Source organism: Aulostomus chinensis, chromosome 6 (assembly GCF_037954235.1).
Source record: "Aulostomus chinensis isolate RoL2024-O1b breed Wild chromosome 6, RoL_Achi_v1.0, whole genome shotgun sequence".
Taxonomy (NCBI): Eukaryota; Metazoa; Chordata; class Actinopteri; order Syngnathiformes; family Aulostomidae; genus Aulostomus; species Aulostomus chinensis.
The window spans coordinates 2,166,516-2,187,288 of NC_141325.1; the positions used below are offsets into that span (position 1 = coordinate 2,166,516).

At 47.7% G+C, this 20,773-nt stretch overlaps 2 protein-coding genes across 3 annotated transcripts in view; both read left to right on the top strand.

The window, feature by feature from the left end:
- The first annotated feature begins 158 nt into the window (after nt 1–158).
- Nucleotides 159–4,485, top strand: anxa3a (annexin A3a). The gene is made up of 14 exons (XM_086205780.1): nt 159–224; nt 763–800; nt 883–924; nt 1,008–1,095; nt 1,578–1,672; nt 2,023–2,136; nt 2,210–2,300; nt 2,432–2,511; nt 3,095–3,151; nt 3,261–3,354; nt 3,437–3,532; nt 3,690–3,748; nt 3,891–4,013; nt 4,279–4,485. Exons 2-14 carry the CDS (start codon nt 783–785, stop codon nt 4,333–4,335), a joined length of 1,014 nt encoding a protein of 337 aa, XP_086061906.1. The 5' UTR covers nt 159–224; nt 763–782; the 3' UTR covers nt 4,336–4,485.
- A 4,353-nt stretch (nt 4,486–8,838) lies between these two features.
- bmp2k (BMP2 inducible kinase) overlaps nt 8,839–20,773 on the top strand; it is a 42,937-nt gene continuing 31,002 nt past the window's right edge. For both annotated transcript variants that reach the window (XM_086205782.1, XM_086205783.1), the window contains exon 1: nt 8,839–9,732. In XM_086205782.1, the coding sequence (XP_086061908.1) occupies nt 9,582–9,732 (151 nt within the window). In that variant the 5' untranslated portion in view covers nt 8,839–9,581. The remainder of the gene's footprint in view (nt 9,733–20,773) is intronic.

Consider the following 20,773-nt stretch of genomic DNA (forward strand, 5'->3'; position numbering starts at 1 on the left):
ATATGTGAGACACATGTTGACCAGTGGGTTCTGTTTGTGTTTGTGTTTGTGTGTGTGTGTGTGTGTGAGTGCGTGCGCGCGCACCTGAAGGCTGCACCTGAAGGCTGCACCTGCCTGTAAGGGGGGTGTGGCTCAGGTGATTCAGGCAGGATAAAGGGTTTCGCAGAGGAAGCAGACAGGCAGGTTTTTGGTGGACACACACACACACACACACACTCACTCAGGTAAGATTCTTTCACTTTGGACTGTCTTGGTGGTTGATTGTTGGGTTGTTGGTGCTCGATGCATTGGTACTGAAGCCTCAGAGACGAGACGAGGCTCCGACGGCACAGAAATCTTCCTTCAAAGTTCAACGCCTTTGAGTTTGTAATCGGCGTCTCAACAAAGGAGCCGGGCGGTGGAGGCGGAGGGCCGCCTCCCACCCATTTTTAATCAGATTCTCCACTTTTTTCCTCTTAATTTTGTTTTAATGTATTATTTTATCCTACTTTTCCCCTGAAGACAATCTTTTATTTCCATTTTGTCTCATTTAAATCCTTTATACTGCATATTGTACAATATGACTTACAATAGTCTATGAGTTCCCTCTTTCTACCTTCCTTCCTGCTTCCTTCCTCACTTCCTCCTTCCTGTGTTTAATTGAGTCTGTCCTTTAGTTGGGGGGGGGGGGGTGAGGACCTCTGTAGGACGGTCCTGAACAAAGATGGAGGGAGGTGGCTCATCAATGGCAGAATAACACAGACTGTGTCCTGTTTTCTCCAGAGGAACTCGAGGTTGTCATCATGATGGCGTGTTTATGGGTGAGTCACATGCTACGTTTCTACTTCCTGAAGCAGTTCGGAGCGTCCTCTGAGTGGTGAGTTATTTGTCCTCCTCCTGCAGGACGACCTGGAGAGCGTGGTGGATCTGCCCTACACTGCAGCTGTAGGTTCCACACAAGCGTCTCGTTTCAGATGTGACGAGCAGGAGGGGCCGGCGTGAGTGACATGTTTGGTTCTGGTTCCCAGGCTGGAGAGAAAGGATCCATCAAGCCTGCAGACGTCTTCAATGCAGCAAGTGATGCTGCGGCGCTGAAGGAGGCCATGAAGGGATTCGGTAGGACGTTGACATCATTTAAAGGGACAGTTCACGCTGAAATGAAACCTTTTTAAACCCAGTCGTTATCTACTCACCTTCGCGCTGACGGAAGGTCAGGGGAAGTTTTCTATTCATCAAAACTCTGCTGGAGTCTCACAGGAAAAAAGGGTTGCAGTAAACTCCTGAACAACTGAAGTGAACGGAGACCAAGATTCAGGCGTAATAAAAATACTTGATAAAAAGCAGCTCCGTGCTGCTGGTCTGAGGCATCCGAGCGTCCTGAGGTTGTGAGTGCAGGAGCGCTGGTGGATATTTCTGATCCAGTGATGGACGTCTCTGCCACTGGTTTGAACCTCTTTCCTGGGGTTCATATTTGAACGCTGCACCAGTGTCACGAACCCAAGACCAGTTCCAAACTTCCTCTGTGCTTCATTCAAGCTGGAGTTACTTTCCTGATGTCAATCCAAAACTTTTTCCTGCTATTATTACTGCTGTTTCAGGCACCAGAGAGAAGATCCTGATCGACATCCTGACCCGCAGGAGCAGCGCCCAGCGGCAGCTCATCTGTGAGGCTTACGAGGAGGCCACTGGAGACGTAAGAGGGCGCCGCTGTCAGATTTGACTCTGACTCACACGCGGGTGTGACTGTGTGACAGCAAAGCTGCTGAGCCATTGTTCCTACCAGGGCTATGAAGCTACACTGAAGGAATCTTTTGTCTGGGTTATCAAGTCAGATTGGTTATTCGTGAGTAACTGATGGTTAAAGGGTCCATCACTGTGACGTTGATGCTTTTAAACAGCGGAGCGGAACCCAAACATCCCGTTAAACAGCAGCAGCAGAGTTTTCTCTCTGCTGGGCATCGCAGCCTCACCTCGTTCACCTCGAGGGCTCTTCTGTATTTGTGAGTGTGGACGTCAGTCACATGTTTTCCTGTTGGGCTGCAGAAACTGGCAGATGAACTGGAGGGGGAGACCTACGGCAGCATGGAGGACCTGCTGGTGGCGCTGGTCACCCCTCCTGCAACGTACGACTGCCACGAAGTGATGCGGGCGTTAAAGGTTGGTAGACGCGCTGCAGAAATTCAACCGAAAAAACTTCAGTCGGATCAGCTCCACGTGTGCGATGTTGCAGGGAATCGGAGCCGAAGAGAGCGTGCTGACGGAGATCTTTGCCTCCAGAAACAACCATCAGATCCAGGCGCTCAGCTACGTCTACTTACAAGGTACAAGAATCGTTTCTGCTTCCCCCACATGAACGGCGCCTGCATCCAGGCTGATATCAACGCCGCCAGAAGCACAAACTACTTGAAATGATTCAGTCATGTGACAGTCACGAGTTTGTTTTCCTCCACAGAAAAAGGCAGGAAGTTGACCTACGACCTGGACAAGGAAGTTTCCGGACACTTTGGCAAGGCCCTGCTCATCCTAGCAGAGGTTAGTATGAATATCAATCGGGTATTGATGATAAATTGATCTAGAAAAATCAAACCTTAAAGCAATCCTTCAAGTTTTTTTTTGTTTTTTTTTTCCTTTCAAGTTCTCAAACTCAGGAAGACAGTTTTTCCTCTCCTATGTGACATATTTTCAACTCCAGGATGCAGGAAGTGCCAGTCACGTATATTTAGCTTGAAGCTAATGGTGACTGACAGCTAACAACAGTTCAAAATCCCCGTTTGCAAGCTCTCAAGGTCGTCATCCAGCGTGATGCGAGGTCGTCACTTCAAGCTCCACATCCGTGGCGGGATCGTTCTGCATCCTGGAGCTGGAAAGAAGCGATGCAGGAGGGGAAAACATCTTTGTGAGCTCAAGTCTCCCGTTTGTGAGGACTTGAAAGATGGAATGCACTGCATTTGTGTGAATGATCACCGTTGCTTGTTCCTCTACTTTCAGCGTACTAGTAGAGGAGGAAAGTGCTGGCGTGACTGAACTGTACTGCTAAAATTAAAATTTTCAGGTGCGCTCCGTAAAAACCGGCTGCCTGATGGACTTGACTCAAAGTTTTGATCTGGTTTTGCAGGGAAAGCGGGACGAGCCCTCAAAGGTGGACCCAGAACAGGCAAAAGAAGACGCAGAGGTACACGTGACCCGTTTCATTTCTTAAACTTAACAGTCTCACCTCACGTGAACCGTGACATTAATCACCTTTTGTTTGTTTGTTTGTTTGTTTGTTTGTTTGCACCCAGACCCTTCATGAGGCCGGGGAGAAGAAGTTCGGCACTGATGAATGTAAATTCATCGAGATCCTCTGCCAGAGAAGCATCCCGCAGCTCAGACTGAGTAGGTCGTGGGCCCTCCAGGCTCTGCTGGTGTTCTGGACGCGCCAGAGTCCCTCACCTCTGTGTGCTTGTGTCTTACGCAGCTCTCCTCGAGTACAAGAAGCTGTTCGGAAAAACTCTCCAGAAGAGCGTTGAAGCGGAGATGTCGGGGGACCTGCAGGACCTGCTGCTGGCCGTGTGTACGTCCCATCCCAAATTCATCCCACAGTACTACGTGTTTGTGCACATAACATGGTGGACAAGTACTCATACTGTGGGGATTGTAGTTGTATGAAGTACAAAGCATCAAAGTCTTCTTTTATCGTTGCATTAACGCTGTTTTTGTTCTTGCTCCAGTGAAGTGTGTGAAGAATGAGCCGGCCTACTTTGCGGAATGCCTGCACGAGGGCATGAAGGTGACTTAGACGTGACGTACTTTATGTAGTACTTTAGGGGTAAAAAGTATTTCCAGTCAAATCAAATTCCCTGCAACAGAGGACCAACCCAAACTGACAGGTGTGTTTTTGTCCTGACGGTCAATGCCTCACTCGCCACCAGGGCGGCGGGACATGCGAGGACACTCTGAACCGGATCATGGTGAGTCGGTCTGAGATCGACATGCAGGACATCAAGAAGGAGTTCATGAAGCTCTACGGCCACTCGCTCTACTCCTTCCTGGAGGTGAGGAGCTCCGCCGTGTGTACAGTCACCTGCAGTACTGTGTTCCCACAGTATTTGTCATGAAAATACTCACATTATGAAGTACTAATGAAGTGGATTTTAAGTGGCCACGGGGTGAGCACCCTCAGCTTTGTTGTGTGAGGCCACCGGGTGTAACTCGTTCCCACACTTTAACCAAAGTTACTTGGTCGTCCTGGTGGTGGCGGGGAGTTTCTGGTCAGCGCTTTGTGTTAAAGCTCTCTTTTGTGTTGCTTTTGTTGTCCAGTCTGAAGTGTCCGGTAACCATGGAGACTGTCTGAAGGCCATCTGTGGGGACGACTAACCAGCTGTCCACGTGAGGTCGAGAGGACGCCCACTTCCTCTTCTCTTTTTACGCGCGTGCCTCCTCCTCAGCTTAGTTAGTCTCGGTTCTCAGTTCAACTGGAGTTAGAAATAAAATAAAGTTTTGTTCTAGTCAGATTTTGACCTTTGACCTGCCAGCCTTCCTCTTGATTTTGTTCAGTTTCTCTCATTTTGAAGTGCAGCTGTCGGTCCAGTGAGACCAACCTGACCCTCGACCTTGGATTCACCCGACAGGAAGCCATCGCTCCACTCCGGTTTTGCTACTTTTCTTCCTCTTCCTGTTGAAAACCTCGCTGTCGTCGTGTCAAGATAGAACTGAACGTTTCAGCTCATTCAAGAGCAAAAGTGCGGCAGCTTTTAACAAACGAGAGTTACTGGCAGCGGCGCATGACAGAAATGATGACAATCACATGATCAGACACGCCTTTGTGTGCTTGTCCTCCTGTCGGCAGGATCGGCCAGAAGCTGGCGGGCGGGCAGCTCTCAGGCGCGTCCATCAGGCTTCCTTGGTTTCGTGATCAGGATGACAGTTTTTACATTTAGGCCTTGTTTCTTTTTTGTTAACCTTCTTGTCCATTTCTTCATCTTAAAACTTGAATAGCTTCTCACTTCACCTTCATGAGAATAGTTTGCGTGGAATCCAGCTGACAAACAAACTGAAGAACTGCAGTAAAGTTCTGAGACGACGCGATCAAGTACCACATCTGATCAGGAAGCCTCGCGCTCCGACTCAGCTCTCCTGTTTCCAAACTTAATAAACCTTCCGAGTCCTCGTCTTCTGTCTGCTCTCACACGCTGTTGTACCGGGGTTGTCCAGCAGGGGGCCGAAGGTTCAACAGCACCAAGTGTCCAGGGGAGCTGCTGGTTTTTCTGGTGAAACGCTGAAAAGAAGAAAACCACCGGTTTTGTCATCATCCTCTTAATGAGTCAACTGGAGACACAGAGTAGTACTCGCTGTGTATGTTGGCCTTCAAGTATTAGTATGTGGTATTGACCTGGAGCTGCTTGGTCACATGACACAGATGCGGTTCAAGAAACTCAAGTATTACTTTAAAGTAGTGAAGAGTGCATCTTGTACTCAGTCCAGGATTTATATGGAGTCACTGGGTCACATGACATGGGGCTGTTGAAAAAAAAACATGACTTTGCTGTAAAATGCTCATATAAAACACAGAGAACAGCAAAGCAGTTTAAAGTAAATTAAACAGTAAAGTCATCAGAAAGGAGGTTTGCCGCAGTTTAACAACATTTGATCGTGACTGAGAGTCCTGTGGAACAGAAGCTCATTTCCAATGAAAATAGTCACATTGACAGAGACGCTGGTGAAGCCGCTCAGAATATTTTGCTATTTATTTGGAGTTGCTGGGTCACGTGACATGGAAGCTGTTGATGAAAACAATGAGCTTTGAGTTTAAAATACATGAATTAGAGACAAAGGTAAAACAGGATGAAGCGGTTCCTCCTGCAGGTGGAGCCAAAGTGAAGCAGCCGACCAGGAAATGCAGTAAAACCACAACAGCGAGCGCGCCAAGGTGTCCCTCTGGGTGCTCTGAATATTCTAGAATGATGAGATTAGAAAGTCACCGTCTGCTCTGATCTGCTGATCATCTTTTACTGGGGGGGGGGGGGGGGGGGGGCAGCACCCACCTCTCCAGAAAAGTGAACATTTCATAAATGATGAGTTTATAAATGTTGCAGAAACATGCCAGCAGCTTCTGTTGCCTCCAGGTCTGCAGCAGAGTCCTGCGTCCTCTGCAGCCCTCAGTGGAGCGACGGAGAGGGGGGGGCCGCAAACCCACACTTACGTGTCATCTTCATCTCACTGGTGTGTGTGTGTGTGTGTGTGTGTGTGTGAACATGAGGTTGGAGGAGGCGACTCACTTTGAACTCAATCAGGCTCTGACGCGTGTCAGCATTCTCATGCTTTCACCTCCGCTGACACAACAGATGATCAACTAATGAACTATCAATAGTGATCGATTAAGCCACGAAAACACGTCTCATACATCCGCGTCCTACAAACACATCCAGACCAAACCAATCGACCCAGAGTGACTGCAGAGAGACAGAACTTCTACTTTGTGGCCACAAGTTTGATGAATTTGTGGCCATGAGACAGAAAATGTTCCCTCCGCTTCACTTGGAGGCCACAGGCTCAGACGAGAGCTCGGCTCAATCAAACTGTGACTCTCAGATATGAAACTTTTCCCTTGAATGTGGTTATTTTGAGGCCAGCTGATATAAATCGAATAATTCGATCCTCCAATCTATGTCTTCTTCCACAACTAGTACTTCAGAGAGTTTCCGTGGTAATACTGCTCTCGTGTTACTGCAGTTCTCTGTCAGACTGCATGACCCCGGTGATTTGTGACTCCATCGTCTGGGGTCTGTGAGCTGGCACCGAAGACGTGACGCTGGCAGGGGAACGCCGAGGAAATGTAGGCCACCAAACTGGTGTGTGATGCCAAGTGTAAAATGTCTCACTCCAGGACCCACGAGCAGCGCTGCGGTCCAGGCCACGCCCCCGACGACACCCGGGTCTCCATCCCTGGAGCCTCGGTCATTAGGAGCCTGCTGACGCGCCGCTGCTCCCCTGTGTGTGACAGGGTGAAGGCTGCATGGCTGCCTGCTGCAAGGCTGCCTGCTGCATGGCTGCCTGCTGCAAGGCTGCCTGCTGCAAGGCTGCCTGCTGCATGGCTGCCTGGCTCAGGCCTTGGTTCTCTTTGTGCTGGACACCATGGTTCCCTCTCCAGCTGAGCCTGGCAGTGGTTCCTGCTCCATGTAGCTGCTGCCTCTCCTGGCACACGCATGGAACCGGACACAAGACAGCCGGCAAACTAAACTCCTGTCTGACCACATTTGAACCATTTCTGGATAAACCTGCCAAGTTCGGCACCAAAAAAGAGAAAACCACAGTGCGTTTGATGAGTGTCATGTGGAACCTCAGCAGTTCTACACATGGATCTCCACCGAGGACCCTCACGGTCACAGGTGTCCTTTGAGGCTCTTGATGGCTTCTCTCCTTCCACTTCTGAGAAAGTCTCGACTCTCTTCTCTAAGACACTCAAGGCGGTGGACTCTGTGTTTGTCTGCACCAACAGGTGGCAGCACACACACTCCACACACAACAATAAGTGTGTCACAGAGGAGGGACCCCCCCAACCCCACCTCCACCACCCCACCCCTGCAGAGACAGGATGTGTCCAGACATGGGGGTTTACTGGTCATGTGACTCCGCTCCGCTCCTCCGTGCTCATGTAATCCCCATCTCAGCCATGTGCTCCCCTCATAACCGCTGACCTGATTATGGTAATGGTGACCAGTCACCCCACCTCACCCCGCCCCCAGCACGCTTGTTAACCACTGAAGGGATCAAAGTTGGTCGAGTTTTGTGGAGGATTCTCTGGCTGACACACACACACACACACACACACACACACACACACACACACACACACACACACACACACACACGCCTTTTGTTCCCGGCTGTCACACCACTTCCTCGTCTGCAGTGAAAAATCTCCTCGTCGTTCCACTGCGCATGATTGTCGAATTAAAGGCGGCGATGTGAGGTCGATCACGCAGCGAGGAAGCGGAAACCGTCACTCGCGACAGAGACGATCAGTAAGTCAAGAAGTCCGGATGACGTCAGAGTTCCTCAGCGGGGACCGGTGGGTCCCCCGGCCTCCCCGCTGCCGTTCACTGCGTTCCTGCTTGGCCTGTGTGTCTAATGCTGGGAGCCCCCGGGTGCTGGGGGTGCTTGGGGGGGGGGGGGGGTGCCTCGCCTGAAGAGACAAGGCCAGAGGCCAGAATAGCTCAACAACTCCAACTCCTGCGTGCGTGATGGAGGCCAAACCTCACGGAACGTGTCTGCAGTGTCGCGACCGAGAGCAAAGCGCTGTAAACTATCACGACAAAGGGAAAAAACGATCATTTATATTGATACGTTTCATCTATTCATGACTGGATTAGACGGACGGTAAAGGCATGAGAGGAATGATTCCATGTAGAAACACGTGACTGACCCGATCCAGCAACTCCTCCACTACCACTAAAGGAAGAAAATAGAAACAATCATGAAAAGACATAAAACAAACTACAAGGAACCGCACAGAATAAAAACACACCAGACCCAAGAGCTCCGACGTAGTCTCTTAGACGTGATTAGTTGTTTTTTTAAAGGAAGTCATCATTTTTATGAATGTGACGCTGCTCAATCAAAGCCTCTGTAGGCAACAAAACAACAATAAAAAGGAAAAATAAACAAACGAGCTAAACAAATCAGAGGTGTGTGTGTGTGTGTGTGTGTGTGTGGGGGGGGGTCCAGGACCAGGCCGAGGACTGTGGTCCACATAAACCATCATTAGTTAATTCATGTTTCTGTCGACACGAGGCTTCCATACATTCTCCTCTTACACCAATCACAACAATAGGAGGGGGCGGGGCCAGGCGGGGTTAGGTTGTCACTCTCATTGGGTAAATAACAAACCACCCACTTAACTAGCGGACCTACAATTGGGGCGACGGGAGAAGTTTAACGACGATGACACGGAGGGAAGCGGGGGCGACGCGGGTGAACCCGGAGGAAAACGTTCTCTGAGAAGCGACGCTCGGCGTTCGGGTCCGGGGCTGCTGCTACTCCGTGTGCCCGCCTGCTGTCGGCGCGGCTCGCCTCGTAGTTCCGCCTGCTAGCTTGTGGCTAATTAGCCAGCTAACTAGCCTGCTTCGCCCCGGGTGAAGTGCACGTAAAGGTAACCCCGCCGAGGCTGACTGGAGGACTGCCCCGCCGGATATATCGTGTTACGGTCACCGGTGTCTGCGGAGCTTCCACCCCGCCCTCCCCTCGTTGCCGGAGGAGGCTACACACCGCCGAGTCCACGCATGTTAGCCGCAGCCAGCTAGCGTGATGTGTCACATTAGCTAGCCAACCCATGTCAGTTTCCTCTAGTTTCGGGCAGTTTGAAAGTGGATGCTGTCACTGGTACGAGCTTTGGGAGACCGCCGGCGTTCTATCATCCCACCGTGACGCCTTTCAAGTACTTTAATGTCGGGTCACCTCACAGCAAGTAGTCCCTCCAGAAGAACCCGCCGCGGAGCATGCAGGAGGAGAAAGCATTGCATATAAGTAGATAGGGGACAACAGCGTTCAAGTGAGCAGCAGCAGGTTTACTCCCCCACCCAACAAGGATCGCGGTTGCTGGCCGGACTGGAAAGTTATAAAGGATGAAGAAGTTTTCCAGAATGCCGAAGTCCGAGAGCGGCGGGCTCGGAGGGGCGACCGGCTCCGGCTCCGGTTCGGGGGTCAGCAGCTACTTCGGGAAAGTGTTTGCAGTTGGCCGGTATCAAGTCACCGTGGAGGAGCTCATTGCAGAAGGTAGGAGTTGTCCCACCCGGGTATGTACCGGGACACACCCGCTAGTTCAGAATAACTCCTCCATCTTTCCTCACACATGCGTCCTCATCACCAGTTCCAACTGTTCTACAAGTCCCGGAAATAGGCCGTAGTTCTGTGTGACACCAGAGATTTGCAAGCATGAAATTAAGACCCCCCCCCCCCCACACACACACACACACCCTTCAATGCACTTAACATCCTGTTTCATAGGCCGTGGTGGGGGATCTATCTGCCCCTCAGGGCAACAACGGCTCTAATCTCTTGTGTCAACATGCTGCATGTATGGCTTCATGTGGTCCAGCACCCCCAATATTGGGGGGGGGGGGGGCGGGGGCTTGAGCAACATGTGAGCCGACCCAGAGAGGAGGATGTCACCAGGAACTTCCTCTATGACCTAACAGTCCCTTGTTAGCAGTGTTGCAATCTAAAAGAAGCTTCTTTACTCTCAGACCGGTGGAAACCAAAGGGTCTACTTGAAGGTTACAGCTCATCCACCCAGAAAACCTGGCAAACTCATGCGATGTGTTTTTAAAATTCAGGGGAAAAAAAGGATGCGAATCACACTGGGATGGACAACTACTCTCAAAAAGGCTTTTGTCTTGAATACTAACTTGTTTTCAAAGACACAAGAGTTTTATGGATGGAGGGAAGATTTACTGACACAGCAACTTTAACACATTCTTCTCCATTAGATGTCAGTGTTTTTGGGAAATATGGCTTTTTGCAGGCCTCCCTCGAGCCAGACAAGAAAATAGTTACACCTCCCTCTTTTGACAGACTGCTGGTCTGCTAGAATGCTAGTTAGCTTAGCCCAATGGCTGGTAGTGGGTGGGAAGTGTTAGCATCAGCTAGCTCAGGTCCAGGATGCTGGTGTGTCCAGCAGGTACCCCCCTCCTCCTCCTCCTCCTCATCAGGAGCAGCAGTCGCTCTTCTAGTCCTCAACAAACCTTTGGTTCTGTTGACCTAAGTTCTAGTGGAGCTTTGGAGGTGCTGCGTCAAATCACTGCGCCCAGTCAGGAAAGTAGTTCCGGCTACGTGTCTGATTCTACCACTACAACGTCTCCTCATGTTAAACTGGTATTCATCACCAAGGTTACACACAACCCTCCTGATATTAATGCAGGCAGAGACGCAGCTATGCTAACACTTCCCACCCACTACCATTCATTGTGCTAAGCTAACTAGCATGGGACTGACGTCCATAGTGCAGCACGGAGGAGAAAAGTCTCTTTCTTCTTGTCTGACTCTGGAGAAGTTGGACGCTAAGTTTATAACCCAAAATGTTTGCGTGTTCTTTTTAACTACATACATGTTGTATTTAATTTGAGGATGTTGCTCAGTCCTGGAAAAAATACAAAAAAACACTGAAGATTTGATGTTAATGAAGGGGAGCTCGGCTAGAAAATGGTTAAACTACTCCCACCTGACTTGAATCTGACAATCAAATGAAATAAAGTGAGGAGGCTCTGGACGAGCATGTTTGTTACGTCCTGGTATCGCGGAGCCCATAATTAGGACCAGAGTACTCTGACTAAACGTGTCAGACATGACACTCATGCCTCCTCAAGGAACTCAACCCTATAAACATGCTGCAGTGTCACACCGTAAACCTGTTCTCACTGGGCAAAACACACACACACACACACACACACACATTCTTTCAGGAGGCAGTCATGAGCATGTCTCATCATATAATCAATCAAGTGGCTGGTTTTGCAACCAGACAGACATTAGTCGTCTTTCCGTCCACACGTATCACCAATTTCAACCATAATTTTAGAAAAATCTTGAGCGGAAAATCTGAATTTATGCATGTTTCCATTCAGGACTGGGGGAGATTTTCCTCCAGGACAAACGTCGACGTCTCCTCTCCGTCTGCAGAACCGGATGCAGTTCATATCTAAGTTTGTATGTAAGCGTGTAATTAGCTGAGGCGTACTGTCAGGATGTGTAGTATTAGTTCTACCAGAAGACTCTCCCAAGTTACTGCTTTCATCAGTCATTACTTTGAATAATGTTTTATTCCTGCACTTTCAAATGCTCCGAAGCAATCTACTAGATTTCCTAACGGTGCTATTTGAGCTCAAAGTGTAATAAAAGTGCAGAATTTAAACTCAAACTGAGGCGCGCAGTCAGCCATTCGGCTGAAGGGTTCCATCTGTCCCTCGAGCTCATGGAAGCTCATGTCTCCTCATAAAAGTGGCGCTGGAACTGGCTGACCAGGGTGACTTTTGGTTGGGACATTCTGCCTCTTAAGCCTCTGGTCTTACAGTACTTGGCAACTTTTATTTGGCTGAAAACATTAAAGGTTTCTGCAAACTGCTGGCTGCTACAGGTCCCGTTGTAGGGATTTCTAAATTAACAGTGTTACGAGTGGATTTCTGAATCAAGTCAAGCATCGTTCAACAGGTAAAGCTCCTCCACGGCCAGTCGATGAGTTCCTTCCTGTCAGGATGGAAATCAACACCATTAGCCTGAAGCCATTTTATTAGCTGTAGTGCTTCATTGTTGGGGGTCCAACAGGTCCCTGTTGGGTTTGTGTGGTGGTTTTTGGATCGTGGTTTCAGTTCCAGTTTGCTTTGTACATTTTAAGGATGGGTCAAAAACAATTCCTAAGCTTTAATGAATGGAAAAAACCTAAATAAACACACTCGCTTTGGTGTTGGTAGTTTGACGTTGACCCATGTGTTCTAGGGGTTTTTCTTTTCTTGTGTAAAACGCAAAATTGCAGCTCACATGTTGTGATTGAACGAGTCAGAGACACTGACCGTGACACGCGGACATCCCTAACATTTGGTCTGGCTCTATGCACTGATCAGATATTGGAATGATGGTGCCGATCCATGTACTGAACCTGATTCCTGTCCATAGCTCACTCTGGACCATGGAACATAACAAGGGGCAGGTCACAAATCCATACACACAGCTCAGTTAAATTGCTCTGAAATACATTTAAACTTAATGCATTTGAGTGTCTTTTTATTTTAGTTTTTTTTTTTTTTTGAACTAACAAAATCAAATGATGATGTTAAGGAATAAAAGGGTCTGCTATCAGCGTCGGATTGGAACAGAAAGAAGCAGATTCAGGGTTCACCAGCGTGCTAAAGTTTGATTGGACGTCCCGCTGGACACTGTGGCACTGGGTCACTTGTGCGTCCGTGTACTAAATGGATCATGTGATGTTTGCGAGGCTCCACTCCCACTCCTTTATTGAACCATTATCCAGCAGCTGTGCCAGTTAAATGAAAACCACGAGAATCCCTGAAAGTCAAATGCCCAATTTAATGTGAGCAGAGGGGAAAAAACAACAACAAATAGTTCAAGTAACGTTCAGAACGGCTTAAACGTCACCATCTCGTCTTTATTAGCTGGTCGCTGAGCTGTAATGTCCTCCTGACATCATGTGGGTCACCGTGTTGTCCTGTAAGCGCGTTCTCAGAGCAGGACAGTCGAGTAGAAACAAAAAGCAATTTTCCCTCCACTTCCCTTCAGCTTGTGGCTTCTCTGAATTTGATGCGGTCTCCAAGAGGAACACAAAAATTACAAGAAGGAACAGGATGCATCTGTGAGCGTGTCAGCCGTCCTCCACCAGCTCTTATCGCACGGCGCTGCGTGTCAGGGCCTGGATGTCCTGGCAATGAATTTGATTAAGGCTTTATGGGAGAAAAGGGGGTTCCACTAAAAGTAGGGATGCATCTTTAATACAAAAAAACATGCAAAAATATGCTGTAAAGTTAACAGTTCATCCCTGGCCAAGACTCAGCCTGCAGTATTTGTTTATGACATTTATTTGAATCGATATTCATAGAATTGTCATCTGACGTAAAATGGAGGAGCTGAAGGGAGCCTGTTATTAGACGGAGTCTAGAATTGCTTTTCCAAAAGTCACCATGTAAGAGGGCAGACGTTGTTGTGTACCTGCATCTGCACCTTCACTCAGAATATCTAATTAGCACCAGGCTGTTTGCTGTGCAGCCGCCGAGCGCCCAGCAGATCCCCGCCTCTGGAACACGCGTCCTTGTCAGCTAAACTTGCGTAACGGCCCATATGTCACCGTTATTTATTCACCAGGCCACGACTTTGACGTGTCTGCTGTGGCCCACCGCTCTCACTGCACGGCTAGAGAACAGTTGACGTTTGTGAATTCGCTGCTAAGTGTCACTGCGTCTTCCTAATTACCAGGAAGACCTTGGCCGTGTGGTTTCGCTTCCTACGTTTGCAGATTTACAAGCACGTTAACAACAGTGTGGTTAGAATTCATCATCGCCTCCTCTGATTAGGATCGACATCTGTCTGAGCATCAGAGGTCTGCGCGCGTCAACGTCATCTTAACGCAGAGATGTTTTGGTACAGGCTCTCCACTCAGTATAGTCTGAACCTGCTGAGTTGTCAAACACAAATGGACTTCGTTTGCTTGCTGTCAGCAAAATCTGAAACATTTGCACTGAGCATTGTAATGGAGCGCTGTAGCTGTAAGTCCCGGGCTGAAGAGATGAGAGCAGCAGAAGCCGTTAAACCGCAGGGACTCCCTGACCACGGCGAGCAGCAGCGGATCATGTAAACACGAGAAATGCAAACTCTGTTTCCATGCAAACAGCTGCTGTGTTCACATTTAACACGCAGCTTTTTCACCTTTGCCACTTGTGATCTGGACGGACGCCACGCATTCTTCATACAGGCTGTTGGCCGCTTCGCTGCGAGAGATTTGCAGGACACATAAGTTTCAGTGCACTTCAAATTTCCTCTTGTGACACACTTGCTCTGTTTTGGAGAACAAAACGAATGAGAGCTGCAAGAGTTGAAGATCAGATGAACCCTTTCCTGCCTTGCGGGTCGTTGCTGATAATTTCTGTAGAGAAAGAAGTTACTGGATTCTGACACTATTTGATTCTTGCATGAAGGAGCAGACCAACATCCCCCCGCAAAAAAAAGACATGGCCTCCTTAGCGAAGGTGATGATGATTTTATTATTCAACCCTGAGTACCCAAATGCATGTGGTCTGCTTATTGAGGCGCGATTTGCTTAGAAGCTTGTTGTCTGTGTCAAGTTGCCTCTCAGTCCCGAGGAGCAGGCGGAGCGCCGTCGGTCCCTGCAGTGAGGGCCAGAGTTTTCCTCTTTGATAAGGTTTTTTGTGAATTAACTATTTGATCCTCCCTCTGTGCCGGGGGGGCATTGAGACTGTATCCCATCTACATGATTAGCATACTGTACTGGTGATGAATAGGCACATTGTGCCCCTTTGTTGTCTTATTCTAGCACCCTAGAAAGAATGCTGGTACGACGCAGCCCGCGGCCCCGTGACGGCCAGCGCTGCCTTTGTGCCGGCTCATTCAGGCCTCTGTCGCTGCCTCTATATTGCCGTCCCTGCTGGCTTTGTCAAACTGCAAATGAATTATTTTTCAACTAATTCCTTATTGCCCGATCAGAGGAGGGCGCCGAGCCCAACGAGGTTTTGAACTTGGGTCATTTAGTGGCGTGAACAGGAGGACGCTGGTTGAGGTTCCAAACCATGAACTTTCAGCGATGACCAGAGTCGGCATGAGGCCCCTGATTATTTAGTTTTATGCAAATATCCGATTGCCCACAGCACGTTTACAGATGTTGACATTAACTGTTTCGGAACAGATTTATTTGATTTCCATGTTGTACAAATTACACGGTGTGAAAAAATAAAGACCATTATCTGCCGATCCGATGAAGTGCTGATCGTATTTTGCGATGACTGTGAGCAGGATATCTGTCAAATTATCATGAAACAGTTTGCAAATTTGCAAACGTCCTGACAAGATATTTGATGTACAGACTTGTCAACAAGCTGTCAGTTTGTGATTAACCGTTGAATCGCTTCGGCCTTTAAAATGACGAAACAGTCCAGCAGTCTGGACTTCCATCCAACGGCCTGCAAGGATTCATCCATCCTACAGAATAAAGGATGTGTTTCCTGCTCTGCTCCTGGAACAGTCAGTTTTGTTGTTTTTTGTTTTTTTGCTGGGAAGTTAAAGGTTTGGCTGAGGACTTGAAGGCTGCGCTTGACATCATGACGGCGACTTGGGCATGACTACACTTGAGTTGCTGACAAGTCAGCGAGGGAGATGAGTTTGTCTGTGGGCAGCATAAACAAGCTGGAGTGAACGCGTCTGCTCCCTTCCAGGGTCTGGAGAAGACTTTAATGTTCAGTAAGGCTTTTTTACTTCCGGAAAAATAACCTTTGATCATCTACTTGAAATCCTCAGTAACGATCTGAGAGTTGACCCCGGCACGCCTGCGTCTGCTCGGGTCACTTCCTTCAGTCAGTTGTCAACAACCACGCAGTGTCAGCTGATGTACGGTTGAGGACGAAATTATTAGCCCCCCTTTTAATTTTTAGGTTTCTGCAAGATTTTCCTGAGTACTTTTTTAACAGAGCATTTCTGAACTTACTGCTTTTCATGAGAAGGCACAGAATATTTATATTTGCACACAAAAACATAAACATATAAGAAAAAGCTTAAATGACCATGGACATTATTATTATTATTATTATTATTATTAGCCCCCTTTAAGAAATCAGCATTTATTAAGTCATCACACAAGCCACTTTAACTCCACAGGTGATGTGCTTCAAGGCGATCTGGTGAAACAGCTGATTCCACTCAACAGTTAGGTTAAAGCCTGGTATGAAAGCCTCAGTAGGGGCCATTGAGCTGTCTGCTGAGAAAGCACCATGCCGAAAACGAAGGAAATCAGTTTGGACCTGAGGAAAAGAATTATTGATGCACACAAATTAGGAGAAGGATATGCAAAGCTATCCATTGATTCCAAGTGTCAAGAACTGGAGTGAGAGGTAGAATCCAGAGATTCAAAGACAGCCACACAGGGCAGAACAAGCCTGGCAGAGGTAGAAAGCAAAAGATTTCAAAGACACTGGAAAGAACTGGTGAGAGACGTGTCTATAGACCCCAGAACAACTGCCAAGACACCAGTGAATGACTTGGCCACATCAGGAATCATAGTCTCTAAGAAGACCGTCAGTAGAGCTCTGCACAGGAGTGCACCACGAGGTTGCAGACCAAGAAAAACTCCACTTTGGAGGAAAAGACACCTTCAAGCCAGACTTAAGTTTGCTCAAGACAACCCAGAGAAAGACTCTTCATACTGGAAGCGTCTCATGGTCTGAGACTAAACTGGAGCTCTTTGGCCATAGAGACACTGCTTCTGTTTGGAGAAAGAAGGGAGAGGCGTCTCACCCAGAGAACACCGTCCCCACAGTGCAACATGGTGGTGGGAGTATCGTGCTGTGGGGAGGCTTCAGTGCATCTGGAGCTGGAGATCTTGTCAAGGTGGAAGGAATCGTGAATAAAGAAAAATATGTGGAGATTCTGAAAGAGAACCTGAATCAGTCCGCACTAAAACTGGGTTGTGGCTTCATCCTCCAACATGACAACGACCCTAAACATACGTCCCTCTAGGTGGAGAACCCTCTCCAGAAGACCAAGGTGAGTGTAATTGAATGGCCTGCACAAAGCCCTGACTTCAATCTAATTGAAAATATGTGGGGTGACCTGAAGAAGAATGTCCATTCCAGAAGACCCTCAAATCCGGAGGAACTTGAGAGGTTTGCCAAAGAAGAACGGGCCAGGATTCCTCTAAAAAAGTGTCAGAGACTTGTTGGAAACTTCTACAAACGACTGCAGGCCGTTACCCAGTAGAAGAGATACACAACTGACCAGTAGAATGTGGAGGGCTCATGATTCTGACCATGGTACTTTTTGTGTTTGGTGGAATATTTTCATTTCTGTGTGCAAAATAAAATAATTGAAGCTTCACAAATAAAACTAGGGTGTCTAAAAAAGCTGTGTTAGACATTTTTTGCTCTGGTTAAAAGTACATGGGAAATACTTTTTTTTTTTTTTAAATGACATTTTTGTAGGGGGGCTAATAATTCTGTCCTCAACTGTATGTGAGGATTCTTTGGATTCTCTTCAAGAGTCATCTGATGATAGAACGGTGCGACTGGCGTGTCATCGAACCTCACAGTACTGGACAAATTGGATACGTTTAGTGAGTTCATTCTGGCCCACGCTGTTTCACGCGACAGCTCGGCCATCCTCAGCGTCCCTCGCCACGCTACGGGATTTCTGATTGTTAATATTGAACATGTTTATCATCATCTCCTCACACCACAAGAAAATCGGACCGGATGACCTCCAGAACCACCAGATATTCAGGACTTTGCCGGCTCTGGTTGGAAGGAAGGAATTGGCCCAATCCTCTTGTAGGGTGTGCACTGCTGCGTACCCCTGCTCATTCTTTGTGATAAAATGGTGTAATTTATCTCCTCCCTGTTTCCAAAGATCCAATTTTGACAGTTGTGAACTTTTCACTGCTCCTGTTCCACATTTGAAGCTGGTGTTTATCTTTGACGTCGCGGTGTCAGATTTTCACATTGGTGTAGTTTTATCAGGACAGCATCAAGTGCATGATATTGCTCTGATATATAGAAAATTGGAATTTCTGAATAAGTTTGTTAAGGTCATGGATCTTATCAAGGAGAATTTAGACATAAACCACCATAAAGAAAAGAAGATTCCCTGAAGTCAGACCCCCAGACATCTGCCTGTATTCTCCTCCCTGGGCCTCATAGTCAAGACCGATAGATAATCCACAAACATGTGGACATGTCGTCCCTTTTGGAAAAAGTAGTCTCATTTTGACATGAAAGTACTTGGTAGGATTTGTTGCACTCAAGTGTGCAAAAAGCTGGTGACGCCTCATGAGTTTAGCCAAACGTGCTTCTGTCTGTTCACGACCGTCCAGCCTGCATAGAAGCTGAAGACGATGGGGAATTCAACCGTTCGCGGCACCTTATTTGTTCTCATCCAGCAGTGCAGATGGATTGATGGAAAATATGGAACGTAATTACAAAACAGTTGCCGCAAATCGAGACACATGGCAGACGCCCAAGCTTGGTTTTCTTCTCCTGCTCCCTCTCATCGTTCCTCCGGCTCGCCGATGTAAGTGAGGACTGCTGTCTGAACTCCGGCAGAGGTGAACGGGAGGATGTGGAGCGCTGAGGTTTGGAACTACATTGTTTGACTTGACTGCTCAATTACAGCTGTCAAACCTGCCCAATCATTTACAGATTTGTTCTATAGAAACAACCCTCCTGCATCTCTGTGTCCCGTAAGCAGCGTTTGCCAGTAAGCGATTTAATGAGACGACAAATGTCATCAGACCGAAAGCAGAAGTGTGAAGTTACAACATTAGCACTGTGCCCCTCAGTTACATTTATGCCATAAGAATGCTGAGCAAAAAATTAAAGCCTGATAAACATTTCTTTACTGCAGAACTTCTTTTCTGCGATGATTGAAAATGCCTTTGGCTCGCATTTGATCGAAGGTGTGATGCTAACTTCCGGGCTGGCCTACAGAAAAACCATCTCTCCTGTCCTAACTTGATACATGGAAGTGAATTAAAAACTTGCACATTAGCAACCAGGCATGTTGCAGTGTGTCCCAGGAGCTCCCAGCGACTCCTCATGGTCTTTTGCTCATATCAGAACGAACCCCCTCTTAACAAAGTACTTGTGTTGTTTTGGTCCTTTCAATGGGTCACAGGCTCTCTGAGCTCCTTCTAAATAGCACATTCAGACGTTTTAATCGGTCTGTTAAAGAACATCTGTTCCTGTCAGATAATTCATTCAACACCTCCGTCTCTTCCCTGACTTCATCGTAAAGCCTCCCAAGCGCCGTCTCTTGTGTCTGTCGACTCACGTTGTAAACACTGTTGAAGTAAGATGGAGGTCTACGCGAGCTGCCTGCCAGAACTTTTCCTACTCACTTAGTCCAGGATAACATGTACACTCATCGCCGCACCTCTTCATATTCCCTTTTATGGAATGACTTCACATCAAGACGTCTTCTCTCGCTTGCGTCTGTGTCTTTAAGTGCTTCACCTGAATCGCAGCGAAAGTAACGGCGATGCCTTAGAAGCTCTTTTCATAAACCACACATGCCAGAATTCAAACGGGAAGTGCAGCAGAAAAGGGAACTGCAGGTCCGGTTTTGTGAGGCAGACCACAAAGTGTCTGCAGCAGTGTTTGCTGTTCTCACTCGCCAGACAGGAATTACCGTGCACACCAGTACTGAAGCGTGTGTTTTTGTTAGGTTAGTTCGATTTGTGGTAGTAAAAACAAAGCTGACACAGCGTTACCCAGAGTCCTCCTGGTGGCCCTCCTTTGTTTAGTGACCTAATTCACTGCCCTCACTGCTTCGTCATGTGATTTTTGTTGTGGTTCCTTTTTTACAATGCGTTTCATCACCTCGCTGGATTGTTTTGATGCGTGTTTATTCTGGTTTTGACAGCGGATACGTAATGGAGCAGAATCACGAAGGCTGACGACCAGTTGACCAGCAACAGGAAACGGCCTCTGCTTGCTGTTGATGGAGGAATTGGAAACTCAGTGAGAAAGTGAAGGGCCTCTTCATGAGCGTCAGCTGAATCATTTGTTTAGTTTCAGGGACCTAAACCCAGAAATTTAAGATTGGGAAAAAAAGCGTCTCGGATAACTGACTTCACCTTTGACTTTTTATCTTGTGCAAAAATTCCCTGCTTTGGTCGACAGTTCCAAGAAATTCCCTCTGGATATTCTTGAGTCAGAGTTTTCCTTCAGTCCTGTTTTTGTAGGAGGACCATCTAGACTCTACCTGCCTGGGTTAACAAGCTCTCTGTAGGCTTTTGGTCCTGACTGAGATGCACTGGTTGTACTGGTCAGGTAGGACAGCTGACATCAAATGCCTGAGGCTTGTACAATGAAGCAGGCTGTGCAGTTTAGCAAGGTCACCAGAGGCCACCAGATAGTGGAGACATGAAGGCCAACGTAGAAAACAACAGCTAATAGTTTTTGTTTTGACTCGTGTGTATTTGGTGAAAGGTTCAGTTTCTTTCGGAGTGTCATCCCTGAAGCTCTCTGTTTTTAGACGATTCAGAGTCAAATGGCATCTAACAGGCTACAAGTGCTCCTGGAGCTGCAGTTACATC